At 46.1% G+C, this 19,965-nt stretch overlaps 1 protein-coding gene across 1 annotated transcript; it reads left to right on the top strand.

Annotated features, from left to right (window-relative positions):
- Positions 1-5,952: 5,952 nt before the first annotated feature.
- LOC134154656 (transmembrane protein 209-like) lies at positions 5,953-19,703 on the top strand. The gene is made up of 15 exons (XM_062601334.1): positions 5,953-5,979; positions 7,718-7,839; positions 7,956-8,014; positions 8,755-8,886; positions 9,872-10,110; positions 10,522-10,730; positions 11,203-11,374; positions 12,327-12,398; positions 13,536-13,632; positions 15,195-15,320; positions 15,749-15,846; positions 17,851-17,965; positions 18,066-18,163; positions 18,984-19,057; positions 19,649-19,703. Exons 1-15 carry the CDS (start codon positions 5,953-5,955, stop codon positions 19,701-19,703), a joined length of 1,695 nt encoding a protein of 564 aa, XP_062457318.1.
- Positions 19,704-19,965: the final 262 nt, after the last annotated feature.

The following is a 19,965-nucleotide window of genomic DNA, read 5'->3' as shown; positions in this document are numbered from 1 at the left end:
TTGTGGATGAATTTTGGGAGCTAGGAGCCCTTTTCTTCCTTTGAAGTCCCCTCTGGTGGCTGGCACCAACAGAGTGTGACTACACCCCACTGGCTGGCATCTCTGTGTGTCACTGAAGCATGACACACACTTGTGCAGAGTTGGTGGATGTGAATGCAAAGGGGAGTCTATGTGTGTGCACATACATGCAGGGCCTGGAAGAGGCAGGAGGGCCCTGTTTCAGGTGAGAGAGAGCCTCTGTGCCTGCTGCCACAGAATCCTTTGCCAACAATGTCTCCAGGCATGTAGAGCTGTGGTGAGCAGCCTAGTAGAGAGGAGTGAGGTGGAAGAGAGGGCTGCAAGGAATGCTGCTGGAGGGGAGGAGTGCCTTGGGTGAATATCTCCCCAAAGCTGTGGTGTTTCCCCTTGGGCAATGCCCTTCCTTTGACTGCCAGCAGCAAGGAGGAAGGAAGGTCATTTCCAGGCAGCAGTCAGGGGTGGCGAGCAGCAGGCTCGAGAGGATGTGCCCTTGGCTCAGGCAGCCCTTAGAGGCAAGGACAGGTTGTTTGGGCTCTTTGAAGAGGATGGGAAGGAGGGACATAAGTGCCTGAAGAGAGAAGGACTGCAAGGGACGGAGCAGTTATTCCCGGTTCCATTTCTGAAGCTTCCAAGAAAGCTTGTCCTTGGGGGCTACACAGCAGTGGCTACTGGAGTGCTCAGGACAGTGGGTAATGGTGTGTCCTGGAGCCTGTCCTTGGAGCTGACGCTGCTGCTCTCCTTGGTGCCTGGAGAAAAAGTCTCAACTGTGGGCTCCTCGAGTTTTCTTTTGGGCATGTTGTGCAGTCCTGAGTGTCCTGTGGCACACATCCCCGCGGTGTGTATTTGCAGCATGCTTCCAGGAATTCACTCACATTCTGCGAAGAAGGAATTACTGGGCAGGAGGACGCAAATGCCAGAAGCTCGAACAGCAGCTGCGTGACCTGTACATGGCCATCAGAAGTCAACAGAGGTAGGTGCTCCTGATGGAGGTCCTTCTTTTGCCAGCTTGCTTTCTGCCAAAGCATTGTGCTCTGGGCACTGGCTGTAGAAGGGCCCTTCCCATGGGTTCTGCTTAGCCTTGTCGGACTTTCCCTGGGGCTTTGCTTTCAGAAATGCTACTTGTGCACTAGTTTTACAATATATCTGTAACTCCTGCACTCTCCATGAACACACTGCTCTTTCTGGTGGCCATGGAAGCACTGAGCCTTTCTGTAATACGAGATGGAGAGTTTTTGCTCAGCTGTGTGATTATTCAGATGCTTGGTCTGAACAAGAAAGGGATGTTCAGCCTTGCTCAACTGCCTTTCAGAGCAAAAGGGTGCTGACAGGAAGGTTTAGGGAAAGGATGAGCGCAGGGACTGAGAAAAACGTTTCCTCCTGGTAAAACAGATGTATTGCAGCCCCCACTGCTCTCTCTCATCCTCCCTAGCAGGCTGACCGACACATTTCCCTAGAGTTTAGTGAGCTGCCTTCCCCTGGGCTTCCCTCCCTTGAATTCTCTATAGGCAGGAACTGCTCTCTTAACTCAGACTCTCGACTCTTGCCCTCGACAAAAGCCTGCCAGAGCTTTTAGCCATTCTCCCCTATTCCCCCACAGCTGTTGTTGTGTAGAATGGAGGGGCTGCAGAGCAAGAGCAAGGGTTGTTTCTGCAATTCTGAGAGGCAGCTTCTTCTCTGAAGCATGGAAACATGGGCTGCCCTTGTGAGCAGCAAGATCCTTTCCTTGGCAGCATCTCACCTCTTTTTCTCACCTTTGCAGATGAAGGTGATGAGGGAATCAATGTTCACAGCCACTAGAGCGGCTCCTTTTTTGTCCTCTACTCCTCTTCCAAGTATTTTTCCAACGTGAGTACTTTGCCTTGCTTCTTTCCCCCCTGCCTGATGAAGGGAGCAGCCACCCAGCACAGGTTGGTTAGGGCTGCATTGCCAGGGCTGGGGCAGGCTGCTCTGAAAGTGCTTTGGGAGCAAGGCTTCCCAGCGGCTGAGTCCCAGTGACCTGTACGCATGCTCCGCCTTCATATGGGCTCTGTCTGTGGGGAAGGGTTCTTCAGAGCTCTGTGCTGGCTCCCACCTGCTCAGAGCTTTGTGCTTGACTGCCTTGATGCCTTTCTCCTTCTTTGACACTGGGAGCCCAGCAACCATCCATTGCCCATCCCTGAACACAGAGTCTTTGGGGCCATGGAGCAGTGGCTAATGCATGTGGCAGGACAGGGGTAGTGGTATGAGTTGGAGCCTGTCCTGTAGCTGACCCTGCTTCTATCCTCACTGCATGGAGAGAAAGTCATGCTGTGGGCGAGCTTAGAGCTCTCTTTCGGGCATGATGTGCAGCCCTGAGTGTTTTATTTGGGGGTAGTCTTCACAGCTGTTGATGTACCTGCAGTCAGTGGAACCCCTGTGCTTCTGCTGCAGCACTGCCTTCTGCTGCAGAAGCAGGTGCCCAGCTTGTGAGGGGGGAGTGGAGATCCTACTCCCCCTGTGCTCATACCACCTCCCCGTGTGTATATTTGCAGTCCATTCCCAGTCTCCTCACAGTGCTCTGCACAGAATGCAGCAGCAGGTGGAAAGAAACCACGTCCAGAAGCTAGGGTACGTGCTACACAGCCTGTGAATGTAGGCCATCAGAACACAGGAGTGGTAAGTGTTCCTGACTGGGGTCCTTCTTGTGCTAGCCTGCATTCTGCAAATGCATTGTCCTGTGGTTGCTGGTTGTACAAGAGCCCTTCCAGTGCCCTTCTTTGAGCCCTGGCTGACTTTGTCCAGGGCTTTGAGTTCAAAGGCGGTGCTCTAGTTTTACAATGCATCTCTCAGTGCTGCACTCTCCATGAACACGCCTGTAGAGCCACTGGGGTCCTCTTTCTGGTGGCAGTGGAATTTCTGGTTCTTTCTGTGATAGAAGATGGGCAGTTTCTGCTTAGCTGCGTGATTATTGAGATGCTTGGTGCAAACAAGAAAGGGATATTCAGCCTTGTTCAGCTTTCCTTTGGGGCAAAAGGATGCTGACAGGAAGGTTCAAAACAAGGTTCAAAGGAGAGTGTAAGTAACCTTCCCTTCAAGAAAACCACCATGTTGAAGCCCGCACTTGCTGCTCCTGGAAGTGACAATGCCCTCCACAATTTATTTGGCAGCAGGAGACATCGGAGACTGATCCCATGGGAAAGGCAGGGAACCCTGCTCAGGCTGTGATGTAGCTGGGGAATGTTGTGGAGCCCCTTGCTCTTCTGCAGCTGGGGCTGCAGAGTCCCTGCCTGCAGCAGCCATTGTCCGGCGGGGGGCCCAGGCCAAGCCAGAGCCAGGGGCCTGGTGATTGCCGAGGTCCTGCAGTCTCCAGATGCTGATGAGGAACATGTGGAGAGCAGCGGAGTGGACTTGGAAGTGGGGCACATTGCACAGTGTGGAGTTGTCTTGCAGGTGCAGGAGGGTGCTGAGAATCTGGCTGAAGAAAAGCCCAGTATTCAAAAGATCGTCCAATACCAGCTGGGAGAAGACAAGCAAGTGACCCTGAAGGTCTACTTCTCCTGCCTAGAGGAAGAGGAGGAAGGACTGGACAGTCAAGAGGGGCCTTGCAAGACAGGGCAGGTATGTGGCAGCTCCAGGAGAAGCCTGGCAGAACTGAGGGGCAGTGAGGCAGCAAGGGGTGCCACTTGTAATCCTGGAGCCACTGTGCTGCCTAGAGTGTGCTGTGACTTTTCCTGACATGGGCTTGATGTGGCTTAAAGCCTGTCACTAAGTCCCTCTCCGCAGCCCCCAGCAAAAGCCCAGCACTGCTGTGGAGCTGAAGGGCTGTTTCTGCAAATGGGAGCAGGGTTGAGGGAGTAGGGGAGGAGAGAAGCAGGAGGGCTCTGAGGCCGAGCGAGAGAGACAAGTTGCAACCCCATTGCCCCATGAGCAAGCCACAGGGCTGGCCTGGGCTCAGCCTTGCCTTCCAGCCAAGGGGGCAGCTGTTGAGTGCTGAGAATGGCCTCCAACAGTGGCACCTGCAAAATCTGAGTAGCTGAGCGCAAAGGGATGCTTCCAGTGTTGGTGTGCCCCTTTGCAAAGCTCTCCTTGACTGCTGAATACTGGACACAGGTACCCCCCAGTCTTGGTTCACAACAGATTAGCAGTGTCCAAACAAGGTCTCAAGTCCCATGACAGTCAATATAGCAAAACCATCAGCGAACACTAGCCTGCACTACTCTGCAGACTTTCTCAGCCTTTCTAGTGGGGCAGAACACAGCCTGTTCATTTCTACCTTCTTCCCAGGGGTTAGAAGAGCTGTGTGCAGAGACACAGCCAAGTAGCAGCAGGAGCAGCAGCAGCAGCACCACCACTACTTGTGAGCCACGCGAGCACCCAGGAAGTTCTCTGAAGCTGAATTAAACCAACTGCCCCAAGTCGGGTGGCTCTTGGCTGGGTGTGCAGTGAGCTCATGCGTTTGCAGCATGGGAACTTTGGAGAGGCCTGAAAAGCAGAGCTGAGGAGTCAGGGCTTGGGGGCTGCTGCCAGGGCAGCTCTCTGCCGCGGTCATGCTGTAGCTCTTTGGCTGCAGCTGTGGTGGCTGTGGCCTAGGGGTGTGCTGCGTCTTGTTGGTGCCGGGGAGAGGCGTGGAGAGGGCCGTGCCACGGCCAACGCATGTCCTGGGGCCAGGGGGCCTGTGGGGAGAGGAGGAAAAAGCTGCTGTACACCTCTGAGGGGAGGAAGTGCTTGAGCCTGGGCCCCCCTTGCTGGGGCCCAGTGCTGGCTGCGTGGTGGGAGGGAACTGCCAGCTCTTGTGTGTGTCTTGGGTGCCCTTGAGTGCTGGGCTTTTGCAGGTGTGAGGGGAAGAAGGCGGGTGCCCAGGGCCAGAAGGGGAAGCGGCCACCCCGGAGGCTTGGTGCCAGCAGCATCCATTGCCACCTGGGCTGTAGCACCCAGGAACTAGTGGAGTTGCAGAGACCGAGGGCAGGTAGGAAGGAGAGCAGCAGAGCCCAGAGCTGGCCTTGAGGCGAGCAGGCTTCCCCTTCTGGCAGAGACCTGCTAGGGGGACGCCAGGGGAGGCAGCTCAGAAGGGCAAAGGAGCTCAGGAAAGCTGGCAGGCCTTTAAGCTGCTGAAGGAGAGCCTCCTCCAAGTGCCACTCTGCTCCACCTTGACACTCCAGCAAGCCCAAGTCAGGGCAAAGCCTGCGGCCCCTCACTAGCAATGGCGATTCTGGAGGACCAGGCTTCATCGTTCCATCTGGTGCGTGCGCATCTGCAAATGCAGGAGCTTTGCTTGAGCGCCTGCTCAGGGAGACTTTCATCAGCACTACATGAGGATTGAGTCCCCTTCTCTCTGCAGACTGACAAGCCTCGGTAAGGATTCGCACCGCAGACCAGCTTCTAGCCTCTTTGTCCTCCACGCATTTTCCATTCCCCCCACAGCAGGAGAAAAAGCGAGAGAAAGCGCCCATCACAGAATCATTGAAGGGTGGAGGTTGGAAGGGGCCTCTGGAGATCATCTCGTCCAACACCCCTGCTCAAGCAGGGTCACCTACAGCACACTGCACAGAGTGGCCAAGCGTTAGACACTGTGTTTATCGATAACTGTGCGGTCTAGGCTTGTAGTTAATCTCCTTTTTTAGGCTTTCTTACTTTCAGGTTGGTGCTTGGGATCTGAGGCAAAGGCAGGAAGGGTTTTGGAGCAGCTGAGGTTGTCCGCTGGCCCGCGCTCACAGAGCGGTCTGCTGTAACTCGTTGTGCTCCCTTTCAGCGGCCAGCGGTGCTTTTATTCCTCCCTGCTCCTCGTGGTGAGGTTTGCAGGCAGGAGCAACACATTTGGCCAGGCTCTGGCGTGGGGCAGCCGGGGGGTGTGCCCGCACGCGGCCGTAGTGGGAGCCGAGCAGGGGAAGGGTACGGCCGGGTGTGGGCACGGCCGGTGGCGGCCAAGGCGGGCAGCAGGGTGCGGGGGGGCGTCGCGGCTGCCGCGCTGGGGCCGCCATGGCGCCTGGCGCCGCTTGCGGCCAGGTCGGGCAGGCGCCATCGGCCGGGGCGTCCGGGGCGTCCGGGGCGGCTGCGCGAGCGTCCCCCTGGCAACGGCATCCCCCTGGCAACGGCGTCCGGCTGGGATCGGCGTCCCCCTGGCAACGGCGTCCCCCTGGCAACGGCGTCCCCGCCCCCGCGGAACTGCCTACGGTGACGTCACGGGTCCGCGCGACCAATCTTTGGAGGCGGCTGCGGTGAGGGCGGCTGCGGTGGGGGCGGCGGGCGGAGCCTGGGCCTGGGGCGGGGCCTGGGCGCCCTCGGGGGCGGAGCGGAGCGGAGCGGCGGTGTCGCCGCCCTCCCGGGGCGCCTGCTCGTTGTGGGGCCGAGTCTGCTTGTGGTCGGCGGGGTTTGGCTGCGGGGGAGCCGGGGCGTGCGTGCTCAGGGCCTGTCAGCGAGGCCTGGGAGCGCGGCGGGCCGCTGGCAGGTGACAAGTGTCCGTGCGTGTCGTGGTGTGTGCCAGAGTGGGGGGGGTGTGGGGAAGGGTCTAGGGTGGTGGAGGTGGGAGAGGGCTGTGCGTGTGAAATCCTGTCATTTCAGTTAAACCGCGTGTTCTCTGAGGTAACTCTTGTATGTTTGTGTTCAGCGAGGAAGTAGCTGAGAGGTTTTGAAGCCTGTGGCCGGGGGAGGCGTGGCAGTTTCCTGCGCTGATGGGAGGAGCAGGGAAAGTGGCCAGTGTTACTGCTGTTGTGTGCGGCATTTTGTGGCGTAAAGGCGGGGGGGTGTGCGGAGGGTCTGGAGACGGACACGGGCGGGGGTTTTCAGTAGGAAAGCGGCCGGGCTGTGCACGGGCGAACGTTGTTTTTCAAAAGCGGAGTCGTCTCCCCCGCCCCCCTCTCCCCCGCCGTTAACGGCATCTCCCCGGCAACGGCGTTCCCCCCCGCCCCGCCCCTCCCCCCGCAGAACTGATTCCGGTGACGTCACGTCCGCACGACCAATCGTTGGAGGCGGCTGCGGTGGGGGCGGCGGGCGGGGCCTGGGCCTGGGCCTGGGCCGCGGCGCCCTCGGGGGCGGAGCGGAGCGGAGCGGCGGTGTCGCTGCCGACTCAGGGCCTGGCAGCGAGGCCTGGGAGTGCGGCGGGCTGCCGGCGGGTGACAAGCGCGCCCGCGTGTGTGTGTGTGTGTGTGGCGTGGTGTGTGCTAGAGTGATGAGAGGAGTAGAATATGTAGGAAGCGTTATTTCTGTTACATAGGGCATTTTGTGGTGTAAAGGGGGGAGGGTGTGGGGAGGGTACAGAGCTGTCCTGAGCTGACAGAAGGAGATAGGTGGGTGTTTTCAGTAGGAAAACTGCCAGGTTGTGCAAGATGTTTTCTTGGTCTGTTTTCCTTGCTTGGAGAAGGCAGTGTTGCCTCAGCATTCCGAAAAATGCTGTTTCTCAAAAACGCTGTTGGAATCTGGCTCTCTTTTCTGTCCTCTGTACCTCAGTGGAGAAAATGGAAACTGTTTCACTGTGAAGAGGTGACAGTGCTTATGCAGTTTATAAGAGGAATATTGTTTTGGGTTTTTTGTTTTTGTTTTTTGTTTTTTGTTTTTAAACCACTGAAGCTCATTCTTAGCACTACACACGATTTGGTACCTCAATGTGAAGTCCTTTTATGTAATTTCTTTTTGCTTTTTTACTTTTTTAAAGGTCTTGTACAGAGTGAGAATCTAACTGTATATAAATTTTCAATCTTTAACATTCTTTGTGTGCTTCCTGTTGCAGACAATGGCGGCAGAACAGATTTCTGCAGCTTCGCTCCTTGACAGGACTGTGAAGATTAGGAGGGAGGCTGAAGAGCGGAAAGTGGTCTGGGCCTGGGGCCTCCTTAATATGTCTGTTGGGGGGATGATATATACTGACATGTATGTTGATTGTTATATCTGACTCAACTAAGTAAAGCTTTCTACTTTGTATATGCTTAAATATTTCATAGGACCCAGTTACTGTTAAATTGATCGCTTCTTCCTTTTCTTTTTAGGACTGGAAAACTTATAAGTTCCTATTACAACATCGCATTTTGGCCGCTCTGGTATATTGGTGAGTTGTCACAGCATATGAATTAGTTTTAGGGAGGAGGGAAGGTTTCAGCCTTCATTCTTCTTGCTGGGGAAAGCATTTTTAAGGTTTGGGGTTTTTCGTTGTTGTTGTTGTTTTTTAATAACCAAGCTTCATTTTGTTTTCCTTTATCCCTTTTGGTGCTGTTGGAATTTCATCATTTTAGTGACAAGTAAGAAAGAGTGTGAAGAACAGGTTTCCTACCTTAAATGTGTTTAATGTGTGCAATAAGGCTTTGGGGAATAGTTGAAATAATAGCGCTGTGTTGTATTGTAGGGCTGCAGGACATTTCCAAATAATCAAATTTGGTTTCAAATGAGTAGGCTCAAAAGTAATTGTATCTAATACTATTAGCGGATGAAAAGGAAGAAGAGTGAGAGCAATGTCAGGTAACGAGTGACAGAAGGTTTGGCAAAAGACACTTGATAAATAGCATGAAACTTCATTGCAGTGCTTTGTATCCTGTCTGGAAAATACCTTTCGCTTTTACAAATACATATTGTAGCAACAGAAATGAATTTCAATATAGAAAGGAAATTTATCTCTAATGGTTCTTGCATGAAAAGGAGAAGTTGTCTTACGTCCGTGCTCAGACTGGCAGTTATTGGTAGCCCTAATAATAAACTATTCTTGATTTGTGTATAAACTTGTTTTCTCAGATCATTTACTGTTACTCCTGTTTATGGTGCCTAGCATGATAAAAACCTTTGTGTTTGTTCTAGAGCTTGTGCTTGTATCCCTGTTCAGTCTGAATGCCTTATTTGATTTTTGGATGTACTTCAAGTACACAATGGCACCAACTACCTTGGTCATGACTCGTAGACAGCAGATCCTTCTAGGGATGCAGAATGCAGGTAGGTGTTATAAATTATAAATACTTTTTTTAAAGATGATATCTTTCTCAAGCCCATGAATCTTTAGTGAAGTGAGTTCTCAGTTACGTCATCTGACAAGAGCAGTAAGATGAACTAACTGCAGCCTATAAAAATTCAAAATAAAAGTGATAAATTGATGAGCAATTAAGGGGAGAAGTGGAGAGGAAACAACCAATACAAAAGGAGAAAAGGAGAGTGGGCTGTTAAAGGGCAGTGAGAGAGACTTAAACTTTATGAAGCTGGACAAGGAATTTGTAACCTATAAATGGGATTGAGAACAAGGCAGAGTGTATAGGTTTGTATTTAAATTTGGTATCCTACTATCATCATACTGACTGGAGAGCGCCAAATTAGAAAGAGAAAAGAGACCTTAGTGTGCAGTCTGAAAATGACAGGCTAGAGAGCAGTTGCTCTGAAAAGTTCTGAACGTCTAAGTGATGTTGTCAAATATAGAAAAACTTGGCAGAGTTTGAAAATACAGCAAAAGCAAGGTGCTAGTACAATGTGTTACATACTACTAGGCTGCCTCCAGAGAAAGAGCGGCAGATACGGGAGTAGGGTTATATCACCGCAGCTGAGGAGTGTAATATCTGGGTTTGCACAGGTAAATGAGACATTAGATGTGCTAAAGACACATGAAGCAGGCAGGTAGAGTAGCTGACCAAATAAGTTAAATAATTGCCTCGGGCTATGCAAAGGTGCTTGGTAGAATTTAACTGAAATTTTAAATTGTAGAATTTGTATTGAATTATGATCACGTGTCCCAGTTTTCTGATTTTTATGTCTTTGGGGTTGACTGCTGAATCCTGTAGGGGTCAGACTAGAATAGTCTTTTTAGTGTCCTAGAATTTCCTTAAGGGAAGAGAGTTGTGTATGTGTGTTTTGCTGTGTATTTAAAGTGAGGAGGAGAGTTCTGGGCTGCTGCATGTACAGTGCTGATTGTGGTTTTTTTTGCTTATTGCAGCGGTACAAATAATTCCAGCACATGAGCTGGCAGCGAAGAAAGTCCCTTCTTCTACGCCTTCTCCTAGAGTCCAGGGTCAAACTGTGCTGAGTTACAGCCCATCCCGGCCCTTCAGGGCCAGTCCAAAGTTTACTTCTGGTTGTATCTCAGGGTACAGCCCTCAGCGGCAGGCTCTGTCAAGCAACAGCGCTTCTTATAGCAGTGCTTTAACCTATTCACCAAGCAGCAGCTACAGTAAGGTAATGACCAAGGTGGCTTCAAGGGGAACGGTTTGGCTTTGCTTATCGTGTCCTTGTGTTGTGCTGTAAGCCATTGGAGGTGTGCGGCCGGCGGTGGAGGGTCCTGTGTGTGTGTTCGCTTTGTTTGCAAAGCAGATGAAATTTGTCTTGTCAGTATTCATCCTCTTTCCCTGGTATTAATTTATTTGTTTTAGAGTAGCTAGTTTGTTTCAGAGCACAGCAAAAATAAGAAACTAGAATGTAACTACAAAATAGCAAAAACCTTCCCCCAAACGAGAGCATATTTTATAGCAGCAATCAGCAGAGTAATCAATTCTTATGTTCAGTCGATCTATTCATTTAGTTTATAAAGTCAAAATGGAATTCTCACTTTCCTCATGTGACACAACTGTTTGCTTTTGTTTCCCAAAGCTTTCCAGCTTCAGCTCTTCTCCTGCTGGTTCACCATATGCCTCAAGTGTTGGGCCAGTGGAAAGCACCGGGCTAAGGTCTCGTTGCCACTTTTCACCAATGCGGTATAATTCCCGTATGAGTCAAGATGATGAAATCACAGACCGCAAGTCACTGCAAAAGTACCTTCGAAGCGAAGAAGAGAAACAGCGTAGACTTCAATTGGGTACGTAAATAACTTCATGTAGCCTGAAAAGCTTGGCAAGGAGGGGATGTTGGTTTTATTGATGAGGAGTTGATGAGAAAAGTTGGAAAAGATTCCTGCACAGAAAGAGAGCTGCTGAAGTACTAGTCTATATTATAGATATACTAATAATCTCTGTAGCATTTGTTGTGTATAGTGGACTACAATGAGTTGAAGGGCTTTATCACCTCGATGGGAGGGATATTTTGTGGAGAAGGCAGTTTAGCTAAAGGTGGTGAATTACGTGCAGGCAGTTTTTGTCTGGGATAGGGACAGTGCCTTATTAATATAAAGATGAAATCAGTGTTTATGCAGACAGATTTTGGTGTATGTATTTATGATAATTCATGAGCACATCTCTCCTGTCAAAGCCTTAATATAGTGACCTATTGCCTGCAGTGTTGCTTCTGTGATTACTTGGTGATAATTTTATGGCTGTTCAATGTCATTTCAGCAAGTTCATGTTCCAGCTCTCCTTCCAGCAGCCCAACCTTTTGGAACTACAGCCGTTCCTTAGTAGAGCAAGCACAGGTGCTGAGAAAGTACCAGTATCAGGTGGCTTGCATGCCCCAGGCTCCATCAGCACACAAGGACGAAGCTCGTCTGAGCTCTCCACTGACTGCAGAAGAAGTAAGCTCAGCACCAAAGGAGCCAAGATAGAAAAACAGGGCTCTAAAATATGTGGCTCCATCCAAATGTGAACTCCGTCAACGGTGCTAGAAAGGGAGAAATCCTATAGCATTTAACCATCTTCATACAGCTTGTAAGACTTTTTGCCACAAGGGGTATACATTTCAAATTCCGGACTGTAAAATTTTACAATTGTAAAATTGTAAAATGATTTCTTCCTTGGTGAACAAGGTACCTGTGTTTAGGTGGAAAACTGACTCCTGAGAGAATTTCAGGTTTCATGCTTTGTGGTCTTTGTAATTAACTAATACTCACCGTGTGGGCCACGGTGGAAAGCTGGAAACTTCTGTTGGTTTGGCCAACTCTTCAGAATTATTTTATCTGAAGTTGTTTAATATTACTGTGTGTCTGAGAACAGACAGACTTTGAGTTCAACTCAAGAATGGTGGTTGCGGAACTTTTGTTTACCATTTTGTACTCTGGATAAAATAAACTTGTGACATAAAAATTGACTGGAAACTGACCTGTACCTAATGTAGTGAAATAGTTGAAGGTGTGTAAAATTGTTCTCCTTTACACTTGTGTCTGGAATAAGTCTGATTCAAAAGAATGTCATTAACGTAGCTTTTAATTAAATTTGATCTGTTTTCTTTATGTCGTACATTAACTTAGTCTACCCTGCAACTTGGACCAATTTTATCCTAACAGAGCAGGGAACTCAAAACTGTGCGTTTGGACTCACGGGAGATTTAGTGTACTGTGAAAAGAGAGTAGGAGAGTAGTATGGTAAGCTACTGTAGAATTCACATGATACAGCCATTAGATGAGAGTTCTGGAACAAATGCAATTTGAATTATGTGCTGTGGCTGCAGTCAGAAAACATCTTAGGGCCTAAAAACTCTTTAGTATTCTGTTAGGTTGCTGTATGTAGGTAATAATGTTCTTTCCATAGGTTTGGGCAAGGGTGATCGTGAATCGACGACAGCTTGATTACCTGGATTCCTGGACCGCTAGGTTCAGAAGTGTAAGTCCAGTCCCTGTGAACTGCCTGTTCTTGCTGTTAGAATAGGTACAGCAGAATGAAAAAGTACCTCAGTGCTCCCTGTATACCTAAGGAAGTGAGAAGAATTACATATTTGAGTCTATTTGAGAATTAGGGTGGGCTTGGACATGGAGACTAAAACAGCATGCTTGTAACAAAGAAGTATTAAGACACATTTTCAACCTGAACTTTTGCACTTGCTGGCCTAGGTGTTTTCTGTTCTGAAAACTTCACAGTTGTAAAGTTCACCCACCTTTGAATGAAGACACGTGCATCTTAACACACAGTGGATGTGAAAAGACTTGTTTTTTCTTTCTACGACCCAAATTTCTGAATTTTTTCTGTTTTTTTTCTCCTGTATTTCAAACTCCTTCTGGACTCAAATAAAGCATGGGAAATGCCAGCCCGTTGACTTTTTCCAACAGCCTTGAGGAGTGTAATAAGAAAACAAAAAGAAAATTTTGGTCTTAGGCAATTGCTTTGGCAAAGGAAATACAATCACATACTATGACAAAATAATTTGTAAGCCTAACTTTGAATTACCCCTTCAGTCAGCAACTATCACGTATGTAGTTCTTCTAAGTAGTGGGACGAGTGAAAAGTAAAAGATTTCTATGAGATGTGGGGTTATGACTGTTCTGTACCAGATTCCTAAGCATCTGTTCATAAACCTACAGGCAGCTTGGCTTCAGTTCCCAAACTGTGTCACATACAAGTGTCACATACTGTGTTTATCAGGCTCTTCATTTCCTGAAAGGGTTTTGAGAGGGAGTGGACCCATGAAAGTTTAAATTACCACTATGAGTGTCGTGCAGTGCCTCAGAATACCCCTTTTCTCATTGTTCAGGAAAGCTTTATCAGTATCACTGCTTTCTGGAGATTTGTTTTCCCAAGTCCTCTATAGTGAATTTTTGGCATTTTAGAGGGTGTTTCTAGAGCCAATCACCCCTATCTAAATTGATACTCTTTAATTACTTTTCCTCCTTGGTTGACTTCAAAGTTCCTGTTGTTAAACTCCTTTGTGATTGTAACAGTGATGCTGACTAGAGAGTAAACTAACATTTTTGTCACATTCTTGTTGCTTCTAAGCTTTTTAATTTTTGCATTTCTCTTTCCTAGTGGATTAATGAGACTATTTTAGTGCCACTTGTACAAGAGATTGAGTCTGTGAGCAGTCAGCTGAGAAGAATGGGGTACCCAGAAATGCAGGTTGGAGGTATGATGATAGAGTAACTGGGGGGTTCCCTGTGGTGGTTGGTAGCAGGCCACCCCATAGCAGGGCACTGCATAGGTAGTATAGAAAACAAGTCTGCTAAGAATTACAGTTCCGTTTCCTGTTTGTATTGGTGTGATCTTTGCTTCATGTAATGCATTTTACTAAACTGGAAGGATTCTTCATAGGATTTCTGGAAATACTGATAAAGGCATGCTGATGCTGCAATAGCATAAAATTCTTAAGCCTCTTGTTTCCTCTGAATTCATTCCTGGAGAGTTAAAGGCTCAGATTAACATCCTTGTATCTTAAACTGTCAGAAAACTATCACACGTTGCAAGGATGGTTGCCTGTCAGCCCTCTCTGTCTATGTTAGTATGTGTCTTTCCAAACTTCCTTAAAATCAGCTACTTCCTGAAAAACCTATTGCTGTTCCTTCCTTAAATTGTTACCTGCTATCTTGTCTGAAAGCAAACAGGCCACAAAAAGTTTTATGAAAACTTAGATGTGATACATTGTATCCAAATATTGTTTAAGAACTGAGAAGTCATCTTATGACTGTGATAATAATAAATCTATAGACCTAGGAAGTATTTATTTATTTATTTATTTTAACTTAAATTAATTCTGTTATCACAGGCGATTAATCGTTTGCATTTAAGATCTAAGATCATTTTAAGGTTAAGATACATTAAAGTTTATTTATTTATTTATTTTAACTTAGAATAGTTCTGTTATCAGAGATAGGCTATTAATCGTTTGCATTTAAGATCTAAGATCATTTTAAGGTTAAGATACATTAAAGATTATTTAAGTACTAGGAGTAGCACTAAGTGGGGTTGGGGAGGATAATCTCAGGTGTATTTTGGAGAGCTATGGGCATTAGAAGAAAAGATCTTTTGGTTGGGGCAGTTGGTTTTTGCTGTTTTGGGTTCCCCCCCGTCCTTTTTAAGCATTTTGATGAGCTAGAATTCTAGCTAAAATTTCATAGTGCAACTCTGAAGGAACTCCTTCCATTGCCTTATCACATGCATATCCCCCTCAATCAAGAGCAGGATTTGATAGGCTTCATTTAAACAAAGCCTACTTTTTTTTTTTTCTTTTTTTTTTGGGGGGGGGCCTGTTTGTAGTCTGTCCTCAAGATCTGCATCTTATCACTTACTGACCTCATCTCCACCTTGCTGCTCTCCTACTGCTCTTTAAAATGGATGTTACTTCTTCCCTTTTTCACACCATATGTTTCTGTTTTCTTATGGAATGCAAGCCCTTCAGATAAGGGTCTGTCGTCTTTTGCAACCGCACAGTGCTGCATAGCGTTTATGTTCTGTGGTTTAAGGGAGACAGCTAGTACTTCACTGGGATTGGAAACAAACATTTGGAGTATTGGATAAGCTGTTAACTTTGTATAAATCTTAGTAAATTATCTTAGTAAGTTACCTTAGTAAATAGTGAGACAAAAAAGCCAGTTCCTCCTTGTAACATTGCATTTGTTAATGCCTTGTAAGGGAGAATGTTCAAATTTATGTCGTGGATGCAGATGTCGTGCTGGCTCTTGTCGCATGCAGAAGCCAGCATCAGCAATCTGAAACAAGCAGCGCTTGTTAAAGCTCCAGTCATGCCAACTCTGTACGCTGTAATGCAGTATTTGGATATTGCAGCGAACCAAGAGTATTTGGTGGAAAGGGTCAAAGGTATGTGGTCAACCATACTGACTTTAAAACGTTTCCGTTAGCTGGGTCAAGCGTCGGCGGTGTCAGATACCCCGTCAATTAAGAGGTTTGAACTACAGTCACAGCGGGGAGAAGAGCTGCTTTTCAAGTAGCAGAGGTAGTTTTTGCAACTTCCTCTTTTCAGACCAATGTAATGATGTGGGACTTGGCATGGAAGTTTTTATTTCTTCTCTCAGTTTGGGGTGTGAAGTGTCCTATTTAATCCCTTCATTAATTACCAATAAAAAATACCTTGTAAACTCCACTCCCCTAACTTTATAAGCACTTCCTTAGTTTAATTTTTCCTATTTTGTGCACTGAAAATACATGCAGTGTTCTTGAAGCTAGTGTCAAATATGTCCTCCTTGCACCTTCAACCTCCAGTAGCTGAATAAATTTTGTTTTTTCAGAGCTTTCTCAGGGAGGATACATGAGCTCATTCCGATGGAACAGAGGAGGAGATTTCAAGGGCCGTAAGTGGGATGCTGACTTGCCCACTGACTGTGCTGTAAGTTTTCAAAGAAGGCTTAATATAACTTCCTAAAGTGTGTCTTTCAGGGTAGATTTTTGTGTGTGGTAGCAATTAAGTCTTTTGAGGAACATGGTCAAAATCCTGTTTGCCTCCCTATCCTGATAATCCCATTGTAGTCAGTGAAATTATGCAAGGAATAATGCCAATGGGATTGGACATTGTGCAGATCACAAAAATGCGATTTCATGTCTTAGTCTTAAGCCAGCCTCTTATTTAGACTCATCTGAGATGTCAGTCAGGTAACTGTTTTGGGAGCAACCTGACAGAAGGTAGTGGATTTGTTAGAGCAATATTCTACCTTATTAAAAAAAAAAAAAAAAAAGAAAAAAAAAAAGAAAAGAAAAAAAGTCTGCTTTAACCAAACCTCATAATTTCTCATGCAAGATGAACCTTAAAATTTTCCTTTGCTGTAATGGTTAGAAGAACGAACGGATTAAGTGGCGTGTCTTGATGTTTATTTAATTCAGTAATATTTCTTGAGAGATCCACAGGGATTACATTATCTTACTTGAGAACAGACTTGTAGTCATGCTTAGCCAATTAATGCAAAAGGTCAGGAGAAAGCACTTCAGTGAATACAGTGACTTGAAAATTCAACTGAAATAGTTAAAAGAAAGGCCACAAGATAATCCAGGGAGTGGAGAACAAGCTTCATGTGTGACTCTTCAGTTGAACTCTGTATTTGAAAGGAGAGTTCAGGTGATTTGATTCCCTCTATAGATGTTCAGTTACTGGGGAGAAGCAGAAAGAAGATTCATATGCAAGTTTTACAACCTTGCTGACAAAGATGCAACAAGATTGAATTGCTGGAAGCTAAAGCTGAGCAAAATCTGTCTTGAAATAAGATTTGATTTTCTAGTTGTGAAGATGACTAAATATTTGGGACTGACAAGCTGGGAAGCAGCTCTGGCTATCTTGGTAGACAGCAAGCTGAGCAGTTTGAAAGTATTAAAGACCGTAACACAGACCATCACTCCCTGAATTCATTGTCTTTTAATGAAACCAGCTAAGAGAGATAGTACTGCACAATGTACTAAACTTGTAAAGATTCTGGGAAAGAAGTTCTGATATAACAGATGAAATCAATATTGAACACTTGTCTCGAAGCTTTGGCATTAACTTAAGACAATAAGTGCCAAATGAAGAGTTTTTAACGGTAATGTTAGTCTCATTGCGTGCAACTTAAAGCAATAATTTCCGCTAGACCTCTTGAGGCTTTGGGCATTTAGCCCATAGAAATTCTTCTGTCTGCCAAACAAATCCTATGTTGAACACAGGAGGTATCATACTACAGAGTAATTTGGTCACGCTGCACCCAAAGAATGCTGAGAAGTCTACTGTAAGAGTTAAAACACAACATGCAGTACTGCGATTTTCTCGCTGTTAGCTAAGAAGATACTTGTTCTAGGACTTTCTTCCAAAATGTTGAGAGCTGGTAAGATTCATGAGCAGTCCAAGTTTGTCCATTGATTTTGTTTTGCCATTTTTGACAAGAGAGGAGCAACTTGCTGGGTAAGTGTAGTGTTTGGAAAAGTTGTCATTAGATCGGATCGGCCTCTCTAAGCCAAATCTTTGCAGCTAGCGTAGAAACCATCATGAAATCAGGTATCTTGTAGTTTGTCCTACATATGCTATTCAGATCTGTGACTTTGCAAATTCTGTGAGATGTGAAGATAGTTACTTGTATGTCAGGAGTTCAGTTCACATGCAGCACCTTTTTAACGTGTTGTGACTGAAAGGGTTTCATTTACAGGAAGAATAAACTTGTCTTGACATCTGTGGCGTGCCCTGGACCATTGAATTCAGTGCTCTAAGTGTTAAGCTGCCTTGGGCTTCTAAACATGGTGGGATTAATTAAGTCCATGATGCAGCAACAGACTCTCAAATACCCTAACTAATGTCTGAGATTATGGAAAGAAAGCTGCTGTCCTGTCAGTCTTCTTAATGATACTAAAATGAGATTTGTTTTTGTTTGCACAGATCCTTATGCACATATTCTGCACTTACCTCGATGCCAGACTGCCCCCTAGCCCCAAATACCCCGATGGCAAAACCTTCACTGCCCAACACTTTGTTCAAACACCAGATAAACCAGGTATTGGCATTCTTGGACTGCTTGTTTAGCTGCTGTTTCCTGCTTGGATCCCATCAGCGCTCTTAAAATCCCTATCTTATTTTAAAACTTTAATTCACAGACATTACAAATGAAAATGTATTTTGCATCTACCAAAGCAACATCAATCCACCCCACTATGAGCTGATCTACCACCGCCAGGTCTACAATCTGCCCGAGGTATGATCGCGTTAGTTTTTTCTGCTGTCAGGAAACCTTGAGCAGACCTGATTGGTTTCTTTTTCATTCTTCCTTTTCCTTTGGAACTAGCCACATCCATTGAATATGTAGGCTGGCTCGGTGCAGAAAGCAAATGTTACCACGATCTTTGACCATCGTGTGGTATTTAGTCTGCTGCTGAACGATAGCTTCAGTGCCTAACTTAGGTACATCAGTGCCCAGGCAGCAGCTTCCTCTTGTTGTTTATTTTCTGATGATTTATTCTAAAATCCTAATTTATGTAAGCTCTGAGGTGAGTTGCTATTCCTCAGTGCCAACGAGACTGATGCTTGTCTGTAAGAGTTTTTGGAGGGAAACATCTAATCTCAATATCAAAATACTAGACTTTTCCTGTACATCTTGATTTTATTATTGAGTCCTAATTGTGACTTGATTTTCTGATTTCAGAAAAGCTCTTTTAAAAAGCATTTAAAAATATTTGAGGGTGATAATCCATCTAGAAAACAAGCTTGGTCTTTTTCTGGTGTTTGCCTAATTGAAAGATAAGAATTGAGGCAAAACCCCAGCAGTCTAAGCTGTAATACCATTTCACGAGGTCTCTGTTATAGTTTTTTCTCATCTCTGATGATATAACAGGCCGACAGGGCGCACACTGCAGTATATGTATCTTGCAAAACGTTTTGAAGGAAAAATTGTGCTGCTCCACCTAAGATCAGGACAGGGGATGACAGTTGTTTTAAATAAGACATTCTAAGATATTAGTATGTTTGTTTGCATGTGATTTCATTTCCAAGTTTTTTTCTCTTCCCGTGGTATTCAGGGCAGAAACAACATGTTCCATACATTGCTTATGTTTCTGTACATCATAAAGACAAAAGAATCTGGGATGCTTGGGTAAGTGTCAGACGTTCCGTATCATTGCGCTGCGCACGAGATCCGAGCAGGAGCTTTCTGTTTTGAAATACTGTAACTGAAGTTGCTATCATAGGACGATACTGATGGAATTAAAATGCTCTTCTCATTTTAAGTAATGGCAGCCTTTTTACAAAATCATGTCAGTTTTGTGTGCATGAGCGTGCAGGAAATGTTTTGTGCTTTTCTTTGGTCTTGTGCTGGCTGAAAAATCCTGTGGAGTCCATGCTGCGGAACAGTGGCCTTGGCCAGACAACCAGGTTGCTACCTTCTTGCTAGAAGTACTGTGCTATTTATAAACAGGAGACAGACACTGCCATAGTGCTGTAATCTCTTGTTTTTGGCATAACAAGAGGAGTTTCGAGTGCACAGTGAAAGCTGCACTGACATAAAAGCAATGTCCGGACTTTTTTGTTCTGAAAGAGCTGTCTTTAATTCGAGGTGAAACACGATACCTACATAAATGTTAAAATGCTGATGTGTGGGATTGGCAGTTTTTCTTGTAATGAAGATTTGTTTTAAATAGGAGCTTTAACTTACTTGTGTCTTATCGTTATAATGCTGTTTTTGCAGGCAAGTGAATTTTGGTGCATCAGGAGTCAACGTTCTAGGGGTGTTTGGAGAGTAACATCTCTAGCAGGACTGCAGCTCAGAAGAACGATCCTGCTTCTCCGACAAGACGAACTGAGCAGCATCGTTTCACTTGTTGCCTTGAATATGGACTATGAAATGGGATAATTTAAACTCTGCTTTATGGACAGAGGGGAAATGTTTGTAATTTCTGTACAGTTTTGGGGAAGATACTCTGTAAAACGTTTTATTGTTTTTACTGATGAAATGTATCTAAACAGGAACTCCAGGCAGGTCTTTTCTATTTGGCTCCTCACCTT

The sequence above is a fragment of the Rhea pennata genome, unplaced genomic scaffold, assembly GCF_028389875.1.
Source record: "Rhea pennata isolate bPtePen1 unplaced genomic scaffold, bPtePen1.pri scaffold_33, whole genome shotgun sequence".
Lineage (NCBI taxonomy): Eukaryota > Metazoa > Chordata > Aves > Rheiformes > Rheidae > Rhea > Rhea pennata.
This window is presented reverse-complemented; position numbering and strand designations above follow the sequence as displayed.